This window comes from Panicum hallii, chromosome 5 (genome assembly GCF_002211085.1).
Source record: "Panicum hallii strain FIL2 chromosome 5, PHallii_v3.1, whole genome shotgun sequence".
Taxonomy (NCBI): domain Eukaryota; kingdom Viridiplantae; phylum Streptophyta; class Magnoliopsida; order Poales; family Poaceae; genus Panicum; species Panicum hallii.
Window position 1 is genome coordinate 6,625,275 of NC_038046.1, and position 13,454 is coordinate 6,638,728.

The 13,454-nt window shown below is 48.2% G+C and overlaps 2 protein-coding genes across 5 annotated transcripts; one reads left to right on the forward strand and one right to left on the reverse strand.

The window, feature by feature from the left end:
• The first annotated feature begins 489 nt into the window (after positions 1-489).
• LOC112891972 (probable inactive DNA (cytosine-5)-methyltransferase DRM1B) lies at positions 490-3,694 on the forward strand. 4 transcript variants are annotated; one of them, XR_003228630.1, is made up of 5 exons: positions 2,120-2,294; positions 2,381-2,427; positions 2,777-2,852; positions 2,965-3,048; positions 3,130-3,681. XR_003228630.1 is itself a non-coding variant. In XM_025958988.1 (5 exons), exons 1-4 carry the CDS (start codon positions 2,147-2,149, stop codon positions 2,988-2,990), a joined length of 321 nt encoding a protein of 106 aa, XP_025814773.1. In that variant the 5' UTR covers positions 2,120-2,146; the 3' UTR covers positions 2,991-3,016; positions 3,130-3,694. The 4 variants fall into 4 exon arrangements, 1 of the variants encoding a protein (XP_025814773.1); XR_003228629.1 differs by having other exon boundaries at positions 2,753-2,852; positions 3,130-3,677; XM_025958988.1 differs by having other exon boundaries at positions 2,753-2,852; positions 2,965-3,016; positions 3,130-3,694.
• Positions 3,695-5,318: 1,624 nt separating this feature from the next.
• On the reverse strand, positions 5,319-9,456 carry LOC112891973 (glutathione S-transferase T3-like). The gene is made up of 3 exons (XM_025958989.1): positions 8,637-9,456; positions 6,277-6,865; positions 5,319-6,145 (listed from the first exon to the last, which is right to left on the reverse strand). The coding sequence occupies exons 1-3, from the start codon at positions 9,062-9,064 to the stop codon at positions 5,501-5,503; spliced, it is 1,662 nt and encodes a 553-aa protein (XP_025814774.1). The 5' UTR covers positions 9,065-9,456; the 3' UTR covers positions 5,319-5,500.
• Positions 9,457-13,454: the final 3,998 nt, after the last annotated feature.

Sequence of the window (13,454 nt, forward strand, 5' to 3'; positions counted from 1 at the left end):
CGTCCTCGGCCAACATTGATGATGCCGAGTGATGTCGTGCCCGGGCTTAGCATGACATCCGTCTTGTCGACGTGCTGTAGATCATCGCGTATGTTTTCCGCTGCTAAAAATCATAGCTTAAACAGTTTGTATTGTTTTCTCTAAGTTCGAAACTTTGTACTACTTTTATAAACTCTTGTAATGTAATTCCCTGTTATGTAAATTGTGATGGTGATTGTATCTCTGGACTCACCTTCGTGTGAGGTAACCTTATTTGATCCTGTGTATCGGTGGTTTATCGGGACGTTACCCGACAGGCCAAGGCATTATACCGTTTGAAGCGCGTTGGAGCCCTCGGGAGTGGACTCGCGTACTTGAGCCGGTATAATTCAGGTTGGCTCTGCCACAGCCACCCCTCCCGCGCCCCGCCGCCCCGCGCGCGGGATCCGCCTCGCGCGCCCAGCCAGCCGCCCCTCCCGTGCGAGCCGCCTCCCGCGCCGCCCGCGCGCCCCACCTCCCGCGGCCCGCCGCCCCTCCCGCTCGGAATCGGTGGTCCTCTCGCGGCCCGGTGGCCCGCCCGCGCGAGCCTCCTCCCTCGTCGTGCACTGCTCGGGAGCCCATTGCTCCCGGCGCCCCTCCTCCCGCGCTGCTCGGCTGCCGCTGCCCATCGTCCCGCGCTTCTCAGCCTGGTGCCGCCCCTCCTCCCGCACTATGGACTTCGAGGACTGGTTACAGCAAACGGAGATGGAGCAAGATGAACATAATGGAGATGGAGCTAGACGATCTGGAGGACTTCACCCTCCTGACGATGTCCATGGGGGGTCCCCAGGTGCCTCGCGAAAGGGTGCCTCGCCAAATCGTGCCTCGTGATCACCATGAAGGATACCGTCGGATATGGGCAGACTCCTTCGCTCTCCAGCCGGTGTATGGCGACCGGCTGTTTCGACAACGTTGCGTCGCATGCATGTGTAACATAATGTGTCTGCGGTTTCATGGCGAGTGAACTAATACTTCCTGTCTTTGACTCCGCAGCTTCCGTATGCGACGGCATGTGTTCCTTCGGATTGTCGACGTGGTGCAGAGTGTGGATCCTTATTTCATCCAGCGTCCGGACTGCACAGGCCTTATGGGAATATCTGCCTTGCAGAAGTGCGTGGCCGCCATTCGCATCCTGTCTTACGGATTACCAGCCAATGCGGTCGACGAGTATGTGCGTATCGGTCCCTCGACAGCTCAAGAGGCCTTGAAGCATTTCTGTCGAGCAGTCATCGATGCATTTGGTGGATACTATCTGCGAGCGCCAAATGAAGAGGATGTCCGCTGCCTCGTCGAGGAAGGTGAACAACGGGGATTCCCGGGAATGCTTGGCAGCATAGACTGCATGCATTGGACGTGGCATAATTGCCCATCATCGTGGAAGGGCATGTTCACCGGCCGTGGGAAGTCACCTTCTATGATTCTAGAGGCTGTGGCGTCCAGGAACCTATGGATTTGGCATGCTTACTTTGGAATGCCAGGTAGCTGCAACGACATCAACGTTCTTAACAGATCGAGTCTCTTTGACCGCTTCACGCAGGGGACCTCGACGCCGGTGAACTTCACAGTCAATGGGCATTCATACAACATGGGATATTACCTGGCAGATGGAATCTACCCAGACTGGCCCGCATTTGTGAAGACCGTCCGTCAGCCGATGGAGATGAAGACTCGCCTCTTCGCCGCAAAACAGGAGGGTGCTCAGAAGGATATTGAGAGAGCATTTGGTGTGCTTCAGGCCCGGTGGGCAGTGATTCGTGGGCCGGCCTATCCATGGGACAGGGACGAGGTGCGGGATATGATGACCGCATGCATAATTATGCATAACATGATCATCGAGGACGAGGGTGACAGGGCAACGAACACCATCTTTGAAAATCCCGGGCAGCATGTCGACCTATCAACGGGGAACTTGGGGGACCGACATGCTTTTGTTCAAGCACATCACCGGCTACAAGATCGTGATGTCCATTTTCGCCTGCAGTCGGACCTAATTGTGCATAATTGGAACCTACATGGGTCGAGGGTTACCAGTGCGACGGATGTGCCACATGTGTGACCCCATGCACGGCACACCCAATTACATGAGCTAAGAAGGTATGCAGTTGCTTTTCCATCTTTTGTTGGGGCTATGATCGTAATGTGCTGTTTGTTTATTGCTCTGATTTTAAAGGTTGCTAATGGTAATGGGAAGGCTGGGCCATCTGCATCTTCAGTTCAGGAATATGTGGATATGGGTTTCCCGGAGGAGATGGTTCTGAAGGCCATGAAGGATAATGGTAGTTTTTAATAACCCATTCCATCTCATTTATTTATGTTATTGGTGATTTTACATACTCTATTCGACTGCTGCTTTTGCTTTCAGGGGATAACGGGGCAGATTCATTAATTGTACTTCTTCTTACGTACAAGGTATTCATCTACACGCCTGCTTTTATTTGAGGTTCTGTGTTCAGAAGCATTCCTATTTCACTGTAATATTGAACTTGTCTTGTACTTTGCAGCCTTGGGCATGTAATTGTCTGTGTCTACAATTTAGTTGTATTAGACCGCAGCTGGGGTTCTCATCTTTTATCCCTTGCAATCTTTTTCTCAATCAAACAGCTGTTTGTTTTCCTGACTTGTCCATATTTATGATGATTCATGAATTCTATTTTTGTACTTTGGTTGTTAATGTTGCTAGTTTATGTAGATGCATCAACTGTATTCTCAGTGCTTTCCTGTGCTTTTTGTACAGTTTTTCTTACATGAGATGTCGCAGATCGAAGAGAAAGTTGATTACTTGGTGAAAATGGGATTTCCAGAAGATGAGGTCAACGTGGCTGTTACTAGATGCGGTATGCTCTCTCTAACCTCCGTATGCCTAAGATTCTTCAGCAAAACAAGCAACTTTTTTTTAGAGACCATGTTCCTAAGGTTAATCTCCAACCTTGAAACTACTTTGGGCAGGATGCATCTATTTCTGTTTTGGTTGATTCAATCTATGCCTCGCAAACAACAGGTGGTTACTTTGCCAATTCTTCTGACCATGAGGTGCCTTTTGGTTTAACTGTCAATTTAAATATGCAAAAATGTGCAGTTCTAATGTAATGGGCTGACAATGTAATTCTGCAGGATAATTCCTATGGAGGGAGAAAGAAAGAAGGCCCATGGAAGGGAACAAAAGAAAGAGAAAGAGGTTTGGAGATCAAGCACAAGGAAGTAGAGGGCCCTTAATGATGAGCTCATGCGTCTCCCAAAACCAATGGTTGGTTATAACTTGCCAAACTTGCCAATGGTTGGGATGAAATATCAAGATTCCTCTATGATGTTAGGATTTTGGATGCTGCGAAGGATATCATGGCTCGTCCGTAGTTTCTGTGTATCTTTGTTGTCTTGTTCCAGAATTTTAGCATTTTTCTTTTTTGTGAATTGGGAATGCTTACTTCCCCTATAATGAAATTATGCAGCTGTACGCCTGTACCAATGCAGTAGGTTCCTGGTGCGTGATGCCCTAACATGTCAAATGGAGCAAACATAGTCATTCAAAATTTTGTCACTTGGCAGAGGTGACTGAAACAAACCATGGCACCCTTCAACTTGCCACTTGGCAGCTAGTCAAAATGGTGTAACTAATTTGGTGCCCGATGACTAAGGTTGTACTGGAGCAAACATCTCAATCAATTGCACAAAAGGGTTTTTTTTCTTAGTCTTGAGACTGCGCTTTTGGCAGTCAAAATCACTAGGAAAATGAAGAGCTTTGTCATCATGTGATTCAGGCATCCACAGCATTCAAGAAAACAAAGACCGCGGAACATAGTTACTAGCATGAAAACTTATTTACTGGCTACCACAGGACAAACTTACATGAAAACCAAAGCTGACGAAGACCAAAGAACGTCCATGTCTACCAAAGCATCCGCAGTTATAGCGACCGAGGATCTTGGAATTGCTCTCACATCAATCTAATTTCATTCTCGCTTCAAGTAAACTAAGACAAGGGCGGCCAGCCCGCCACGCCGACTGACTTTCTTCAAATTTACTTCTCCCGATTCAGACACCTTTCCTTACTTTTGTCAAGTCACTAGTCGCTCTGCATTGGTGCAACCACATGACAGCCTGCTCACCTAACCCAACTTCATTTGAGGTCCAAGTTTAACCTTGTCCAATTCAGGTCTGGACGCAAGCATACACTTGACTGCATGTACATTCCCTCGTGGCCTCATGTTGCATCCTAATGGTCACGCCTGAATGAAGCAACTGATGGTAGGAGCCAAATTATCTTCAGCAGGCAGGACAAAAAAACAAAAACAAAAAACTGATGAGTATATAGAACTAGGCAACAAGCCCACAAGGAAAGGTTACTTAATGTGATGGACCAGATCGTCAAGGCCGAACTGATTTAATAGGCAGTGTATTTATTTTCTTTTGGATGGCATGAACGAATCATTATCATTCAGTGGGATCAGCAGTGTGACAGCAACAGGAAATGAAGGATTGAAGATGATGACAGAAAAAACTGGGGCATGCGGACCAAGGAAGATATGCAGTTCCATTCATTTGAAAGATTAATACCACCTAATTTTGATGCTTTTGATTTGGGAAGGTGAACAGCAAAATACTGTCAAATGCCATTCAATGTTTTAACGTACTTTGTAACCATGGGAAACACAAATAAGCATCAGTATGCATTGCATTTAAGATTCTGGTGAACAATGCCATACAAGGCGCAAACAGTGGAAAAGAGAATGCTATCAGCATGCCAAAGAAAGTGAAGTGAATGGTGGTACTATAACAGATCACTGAAGAAGACATAACAAACAGAAGAACTAATTGCAGGAAAAAACTAACAAGAAATGCAATTGTACCCTGGTAATATCTAATGCAGATGACACGAGTAGTGGTAAGTCAGTCAGTGACAACAGAACTAGAGGGTGTGGTTCTCAGAATAGCATGTATAATTGCAGCAGAAAGCAACATGGCACTATGGCAGTATGTTAGAAGCAAACGTACAATAATTACAGCAAGTCGGTGGTAACTAGTTCAAAATGGGCACTACAATTGGATTTGATCTAAAGGTAAAGCTGCAAAACACACACTTGGACATGGCTTTCCTACGTATGGGGAGCTGCCAGCCTTTCTTTTAGGCTTACTGATCAAGCCACCAGTTATTAAATCAATCAGGCAGCATTGTTGGCATCATGCATGGAAAAACATCTCAACACAAAGCAGATTTTTCCTTCTATATTTGATACACAGAAACTACGGACGAGCCACTGAGGGTGAGGAGCTTGTGTCCTGAATTTGGGCACACAAGCAGAATCTCAAATTTCCAACACACAGTTCATTTAAACAATAGTTCTTGCAGTTCATACAACACTCAGCACTAAAAGTTCTCAAACATGTAGCAATAGTTCTACGATCAGGAATACACGCAAAGTTCCGCAATCGTACACAAAGTTCTCAAATAATACAAACAACGCAGAGTTGGGAAGGCCGATACCAGTCAGGGAGGAGGCAACGAGTACTTTGCAAGGATCTGCTCCTGCTGTCGCTTGTAGAACAGCCGTAGCGCTAGCGAGCATTTGTCGAGCTCTATACTAAGAATACGTTCCTCTTCCGCGCGTTCTTCCTTGGCGGCCCGAGACCGCTCCATCTCCATCCGACTCTCCCAGTCATTCTTCTCCATCTCCAGCCGCCTCTCCTCAAGCGCCAGACGACGTTCCTCCAGCTCCCTTTCCGTAGTCATCTTCTTCTCCTGCAGCACAGCCATCGTGGCGTGGTGGCTGGCCATCTCAGCATGACTCTCCTTTATTAATGACAGCTTGTTGCCCCATAGATCATTCATTTGTGAAATGTATTCCGACGAGGACGACGATGTGGCGGCCTTTTTCCTCGCTGCTTTAGTGGCATCCCTCCCAATCGGCCTCTTGCTCCCGCTGGAGGCCGGGACATCAGACTCGGCTGGACTGCCCACTTCGTTGGCACCGCCAGCTGCTGCATCGGAGGAGTCGTCGTCGAGCACATGTACCTTGGGGTGAGCCCCAATGCACGCCTCCCACTTTGGCTCATCCTTCAATAACTTCCAGGAGTGCATCTGGGTGAAAGGCTTCTGCAATGCCCCAGCATACCGAGCCATTGCCTCCGTCGTCTGCAGATGCTCAGAATAGACAAAAATGAGGTGTATCAATTGTATAAATTGGATATCTCTATATAAGTAAAATCCAGGTCCATGTTGTCCATGAATGCAACCGTAGAGAAGTTGAGAAGCATGTCAAGTACCTTGTCCGCGTCCGACATGCCGCTGGGATTCAAACGCAGAACACTACTGTAGAACTCGGAAAACTTGGTGCAGCACTCTTTGATGTAGTCCCAACGAGTCGTGAGCGACTTCTGAGATCTCTCCGGGTAAACCCCTCGAGATGAGTTGTAGCCTTTCATGATCTGTAACCAAAACCCTTCTTTCCGCTGCCCGGTATTGACAACCGGGTCAGTACTTATGTTTAGCCACCACTTTGTCAGGTTTACGTCTTCTTCGGGATTGAAATTGGGAAGCTTGACCTTCGGACCACTTTTCCCAGCATCGGGGTCGCCCACTCGGACACTCGGACCTTCACTGAACTGCTGCATTGGGGGTCCTGCTGGAGGCGGCATGGTTGGTGGAGCAGGGTAAAAATAAGGAGGTACTGGTGGCGGCATGGTTGGTGGAGCAGGGTAAAAATAAGGAGGTACTGGTGGCGGCATTCCGTATGGATGGAACGATCCCATCCATTGCTGCCGAGAGGCAGCATTGGCAGCAGCTTCAACCTCCTCTCTCTCGTCATTGTTGCTGCATCCTTGCATCGCGTAATTGGTCACGCGGTCCATGACCCTACAAATCACAAAGCACAAAAAGTTGTGTGAAGAAGGGTTTATGGCGACTGAAACACCTTGCAAACATATGTGCGGACAGCAAGTTGTGTGACTTACAGTACAAAAGAGATATATATGGCAAAATAATAATGATACCTCTTTTGGTCATCGGATATGAGTAGGTTTGCACACTGCACTCTTTAGTAACAAACATGCCCAGCTACCTCTTTGTTTCATGTTATTACGCCATGTTAATTACTGCCTAAAACATAGTCATTCGGTTTAGAGGCTTAGAGCAATATGATTAGGGTACCTTACTAATGTCAGTGTTTCCTTCAGTCTAGATTTAGAGGTTAGTGCATATTTCACAAGTCAGTGCCTATATTTATGAAGTTTGATACTTCTTTTTCAGATCATTTCTTGCTAATATAAGAGAAGTTCATTTCTGTCAGGTTGTTTTTGCTGCATTCAGCTGTTTGTTCTCCAAGGATTTGTAAGGGTCAGTTCATCTCTTGCTACCCTAGTATTTGTGTTTTACGTCGTTGTGCTGCATTTGTGTACTGCACAGAAAGGGCCCTATGTAGCATGCTTCTTTTCTTATCTTTCTAGGTGACTCTCCCTAACTTATCTATTTATCTGCTCATCTTACATCTCTAGGTCTTATCTATAGACATTCTTTCTCTTATGTACTTATCTTATTTTTTTTCAAATAAGGCATTTGGCCATATGTGGCTACAGTCAATCTATCAATGCCTCTATTTCATTTTCATGCTTTATGCTGCAGTCTACTGCTAATCCTAGCGAATTTAAAGATAAAGCTGCTAATTCTGCAACCAAGACAAAAGATTATCACAAGAAAAAGATTTGTCTTCTGAACAAAATTTCATTTTTCATAACATGTTAAATAATAACCTGATATCTAGCATATTTATTTTCCAGGTATCGCCTTTCACCTAACAAGAAAACAGCAAGGAAGCTGCTGCTCGAGGAAGAAACTGGAAGCGAAGACGGTGGCTGTGAGCATGATACTCCAAAGCCTAGGTATCTTCTTACTACAAACTACAAAGGAAACAGATAGACCAACTAGACCATTGCTGCACTTGATCATAAAGCAATATCTCTATTAGCTGTCATCAAGTTAGACATTTGCTAGATATTTGTTCAGTTCAGAGATCCTGAAATCCCCCCCCCCCCCCCCCAACAAAAAAATGCTTGGTTCTTTCAAAATGCAAGTTTGCTCTTTAGTTGAACTAAACACTAAAGACTAAGCAGAGGCTAGGTAGGTTCCTGAATATTAATTTGAAGCTCAATATGATGTTCCATTCTAACGTAAAAAGTACTAGCAAGGTTAAAACACAGCTTGAAATAATTCTCTCTCTCTCTCTAAAGCGTCTGCTTTCTTGGATTGATCGTATCTAGCACTAAAACTGTGCCCATGCCTCCATGGAAAGCAGATGGACTGGATCAACCAAACAAGTCTCACCATTTTATTCAGGCATGTAACCTTATAAATACAGGATGGACAGCAAGGAATGTTGGTAGAGTGCCTAGTCAGTGTGCAACCCTATCTTGTCACAACCAATTGATGATGCTTTTAATCAGTTGGCAATCAATTTCAAGCAATCCATCAAGGACAAAGTAATGGACAGACTATCTAAACAACACCATGCATGCATGTAGACAAGCTCAGCATCTGGTGTTGCAAGAACGACAAAGTGAGGTTCCATCGCATCCCAGCATTGTTGATTGGTGAACAATTTCATCACTTCAGAAAAGTACGAGAGGTATACCTTCCCCTCCAGCGCCGCTTCGAGGAAGACGGGATGTCGGCGGATCTGGAGATGAACCGCCGTCGAGGGTGTGCCGACCGCCGCCTCTTTCGTCTCCCTTCGCCGCTGCCCCCTCCCTTTGCAGATGACGGCCGAGAGTCCCTCTCGCCTTCCCCTCGGCCGGCCCCGAAGGAGGAACTGTCGCACTCCTCCAGCCGGTCGCCATACACCGGCTCGGGAGCGAAGCAGTCTGCCCATATCCGACGGTATCCTTCATGGTGATCACGAGGCACGATTTGGCGAGGCACCCTTTCGCGAGGCACCTGGGGACCCCACATGGACATCGTCAGGAGGGTGAAGTCCTCCAGATCGTCTAGCTCCATCTCCATTTGTCGCTGATGTTCATCTCGCTCCATCTCCGTTTGTTGTAACCAGTCCTCGAAGTCCATAGTGTGGGAGGAGGGGCGGCACCAGGCCGAGAAGCGCGGGACGATGGGCAGCGGCAGCCGAGCAGCGCGGGAGGAGGGGCGCCGGGAGCAATGGGCGCCCGAGCAGCGCACGACGAGGGAGGCGGCTCGCGCGGGCGGGCCACCGGGCCGCGAGAGGACCACCGATTCCGCGCGGGAGGCGGCTCGCGCGGGCGGACCACCGGGCCGCGAGAGGACCACCGATTCCGCGCGGGCGCGTGGCGGGACGGGCGGCTGGACGCGCGAGGCGGCTCCCGCGCGCGGGGGGGGTGCGTGTCGCGGGAGGGGCGGCGGGCCGCGGGAGGTGGGGCGCGCGGGCGGCGCTGCGGGGCGCGGGAGGCGGGAGGCGGGAGGCGGCTCGCGCGGGCGGGACGGCTGGCTGGGCGCGCGAGGCGGCTCCCGCGCGCGGGGCGGCGGGGCGCGGGAGGGGCGGCGGGGCGCGGGAGGGGCGGCGGGCCGCGGGAGGTGGGGCGCGCGGGCAAGATGAGAGGGTGGGAGCGTGCGCTATATTAATTTCAGCTTCCGGATATGAATGCACGCATGTATGCTGAGTGCTTAACTTGCTTCTTGTGATTGGTTCTCTTGTAATCAATGACAGCCAGCTATAGCAGCTGTATGCCTCGGTAAGCTGGTCCGCCCAACATTTTGGCCAAAATGAATGCTAATATGCCTCACAAATCGGTCCGGAGGGAGCATAGGAGAGTAAAATGGAAGGCTTCTGTAAAACTACACTAACAAGTTTTTTCCAAGTGGGGAATAGAGAGGCCAGAGAAATTCAGAGTTTCAGACAACTGGATGACGTTCACAAACCAGACCAAGATAATCAGAGCCTATCAGCTTCCACACAGCCTTGATCTTACACGATACAACTAATAACTCTATCTCATCAGCATCTTTGATCGTCCGCAAAAAGGAGAAAAACAAAATTGTTGGCATCCTTATCAGACAGTCCTGAGATGCTACCAACATACAAAGGTTCGTCAGGACCCTTATTTTTGTTATCAGACCAATTCATACCAACGTACTTCTGCTCTCTGCTGAATTTCTCTAATCTCTATTCCTCTTTCAAGACAAACCCTGCAGCCCAATTCATCATGGAACCAAACGGCAAAAGCCTTCCTGTCTTGTCTGAAACTCTGAATCGATCAGCCGGCACTGAGCAGAATGACGGCCAGTCCGCCCGCTGTGCTAATCCGGGGCTCCTCTGTAACCATGAAAGGTTCACGTACGGATTCGTAACGTGCGCCGGCCATCCCCTGCTCCAGTCCTCCGGCGGCCGCCGAGCATCGCCACGCCAACTCAAGCCCCGAGCACCGGTTCGCAGCCAGCACCGGGAGTTACGCGCCCTTGAAATCAGATAACGGCGAGGCGTGATACCGACGTGTACGTACCGGTAGGGGGTCTTGAATCCGGTAGGGGAGCGGGCGACGACGAGGCGGCCGTCGCCGGACGGGAAGGGGAGCCCATCAGCCGCGGGGGAGAGCGCCGAGGCAGGAAAGGTCAGCGACAGGAACTATTTCAAAAATATGCCACCCAGGTAAGGGTCTTTATGTAAATATTCGGATCGCGATTATTAATCACGATCCGAATGAGGGGGTTATTTGTAAATATTTGGATCGATATGTTACAAATAGACCCTTATTCGGATCGCGATTACCAATCGCGATCCAATCTAGGGGTTTTATGCAATATTTTCATCCCCATTTTAGGGGGTTTTCTGGAAAGGTAGCCTGCTGCTGTCGGATCGGAAGTGTGCGGCTCGGATGGGAGGGGTTCAGGATCTCCGCCGCCGCCGGCCGCCACCTCGACCTCACCACGGCCATGGAGGCTCCGGCCACTAAGAACCACCTCGGCGCTAAGACCGGACCTTCTCCATGCCCAGCGGCCAGAGAACCTCGGCGTTCCACCATCCCCAAATCGCCCATTACTGAAACGAGAAGAAGGTAGGAGACGAAATGGAGGCGGCGGCGGGCCGCAACTGGCCACCCCGTTCAAACCACATCTGATCTCTGAATTGGAATTCGAGGAGGGCCTCACAATTTATAAAGTCGACGGATCAACCTTAGTGAATACTATAAATTTCATTGTTGTCGGTATTGACTTGTAGAATGGGATTCTCTCTTTATTCTCGTAAGACTTGAACCTAACGAAAATAAGGTCGGGGACCATCGTGGATGCAGGCCTCCTGCTGGACATCCTCCCTGGCGGCCACCTGCAGCCTGCTCCACCACCACGATGCATGTTCCTCATCTGGATTCAGCAACCTACTGATTTGCTCTGACCCACCGAATCAGTTCATCAACTGATCAGCACTCTTGGTGAGCAGGCGGGTCAGAGAGCGCCTAGGCGCGGTTCTGATTGGAGTTCGACAGGATTTGGGACTATGGGAGATTGGAGGAAGCTCTGTCTGTCGCGGGCCAAAATCAAACCACAAAGCAAAACAACCGACCAAACATGCCTTCGCTTCTATGGTTTTGTAGCCCCACTTGAACATATTCAACTTTGGAGCATGCTCGGTGGATGCTCTACCCAAGCCAAAATCAAGCCTTGAACAAAGAATTTACCCGTCGTTTAGATTGAGACTGAAATTTGGCCGTGCTAGTAGACTTGGTTCACCAAAACTACTGCCTGTTTAGCCGGCCGTATTCGACCCGGGCAACGCACTCGAATTAGCTCACCCAAAATTTAAAAAAATACAGAATGGTGATGGAGCATGCAACTACTAATTGTAAATAGCCCTAATAATGTTGAAAATAGGTACAAATACTTTGGATTTAGTACAAACTAATAGAAGATGTACCAAAGAAATGAGTAATATCTGCATTGCTGTTCTAAGGATGAATAATAGAAGATTTACCAAAGAAATGAATAATAGAAGATGCACATATTAAAAATCTTGCATCTGAAAACCATAAAAGAAGCTCAAATAACAAGCATTCAGAAAAAGAAACAAGTAGAACACCAGCATATCGTTACTGTTCCATGTTCAGTCTCAATAAAGAGCTTGAGTGCATTGCCAGCCTTATTTGAAGACTAGAGATAGTAGGATCCTTGATGGGAGCAAGAGTGGAATAAGAGAGTCTTTGATATGGTGACCCGGATAGGAACTCATCATTATTCAGCGCGCTACATAGAAGCAATGGTTTTCCCCGTGAGGAGAAACCTTATCTCCAAATAGAACAGACTAACAGAGCCTCTGTATAAATATCATGGATATGACCTATGCTGTCCAGTGCCTACTAGAGGTGGCTGAACCTAAAGACCAAAAGAGAGAGAGAAAAGAGACGAGTAGGTACATCCTGCACACCATGGTTTGAGGTTTGGACACACCTAGGAATTTTCTGGAGTCAAATGACATATCAACATCATAAGATACCTTTCGCAAAATTTATTCAGCAAGCAATTCATCTTGCGAGGGCTAGATTTTGACCATGTACAGCACGACATATAGATTACCAAAGTAAACGCACATGATTAAGTTCATAAAAAAAAGATTCTGAACATGGAATGGACAGACAAATTAGATTCTGAACATGGACATAAAAACTAGATCTGCAACGTGGATTCGAATCAAGCTGAAACACAACACATTAATCAAAGCGAGCGAAAAAGCCAGGGTAGCCTTGCAAAGAAAAGGCAAATCGGCCACGCAAATCAATTCCAACCAACAACGTTCAAAAGCGAACGAATCACCAGCCCGCTTAAGGCGGTAAAGGCCCGACGTGTTTGCTGGGCCATGTCGATCGTGGGCTAAAAACGGCCTCGTTAGTCCTGTGGACTCGGTCCATACTACATCAGTTCAGCCCATGAGCTTCACCATGGCGACCGGGTTCCTTTTCCCATTTTCCGGCACAAGTTCGACCATGTAGCAGCCCAGAGAGGAAAAAAAAAGTTGGGTCGAAACATTCGACCTGACAACGTGAGAACAATTCACCTTTGTGCAAAAGCTCTGTGGCTCGTAAAGCTTCTTCAATCGACTACTCACCACACCGCACACGTCGCCATCGCAAGTTGATAAGGCGGCGACAGATCGACGACAAAAAAAAAAGACAACTGAAGATGATCAACAAAGCACAAAGCACACCATATATACTGCACGTACAGACCGGCCATAAACAAGCATTGGTCACGGTCCCAAAGGTGCCTACCATCGATCCCCAACAAACATCTCCCACCCAACCCATGTAACAACAAACACGAACACCACACACTCCCCTGCAGCTAGCCCTACAATAATCGGCCCTGCAGGGTTTTCTTTTTTTTTTTAATCGTCCTTAGCTTAACCCAAGGCTACACAATCACTGGTGCAGAAAAATAACTTAATCCTATCATCATCGTCGCCATCGTCGGAGAAGGAAAGGCCTAAGCGGGT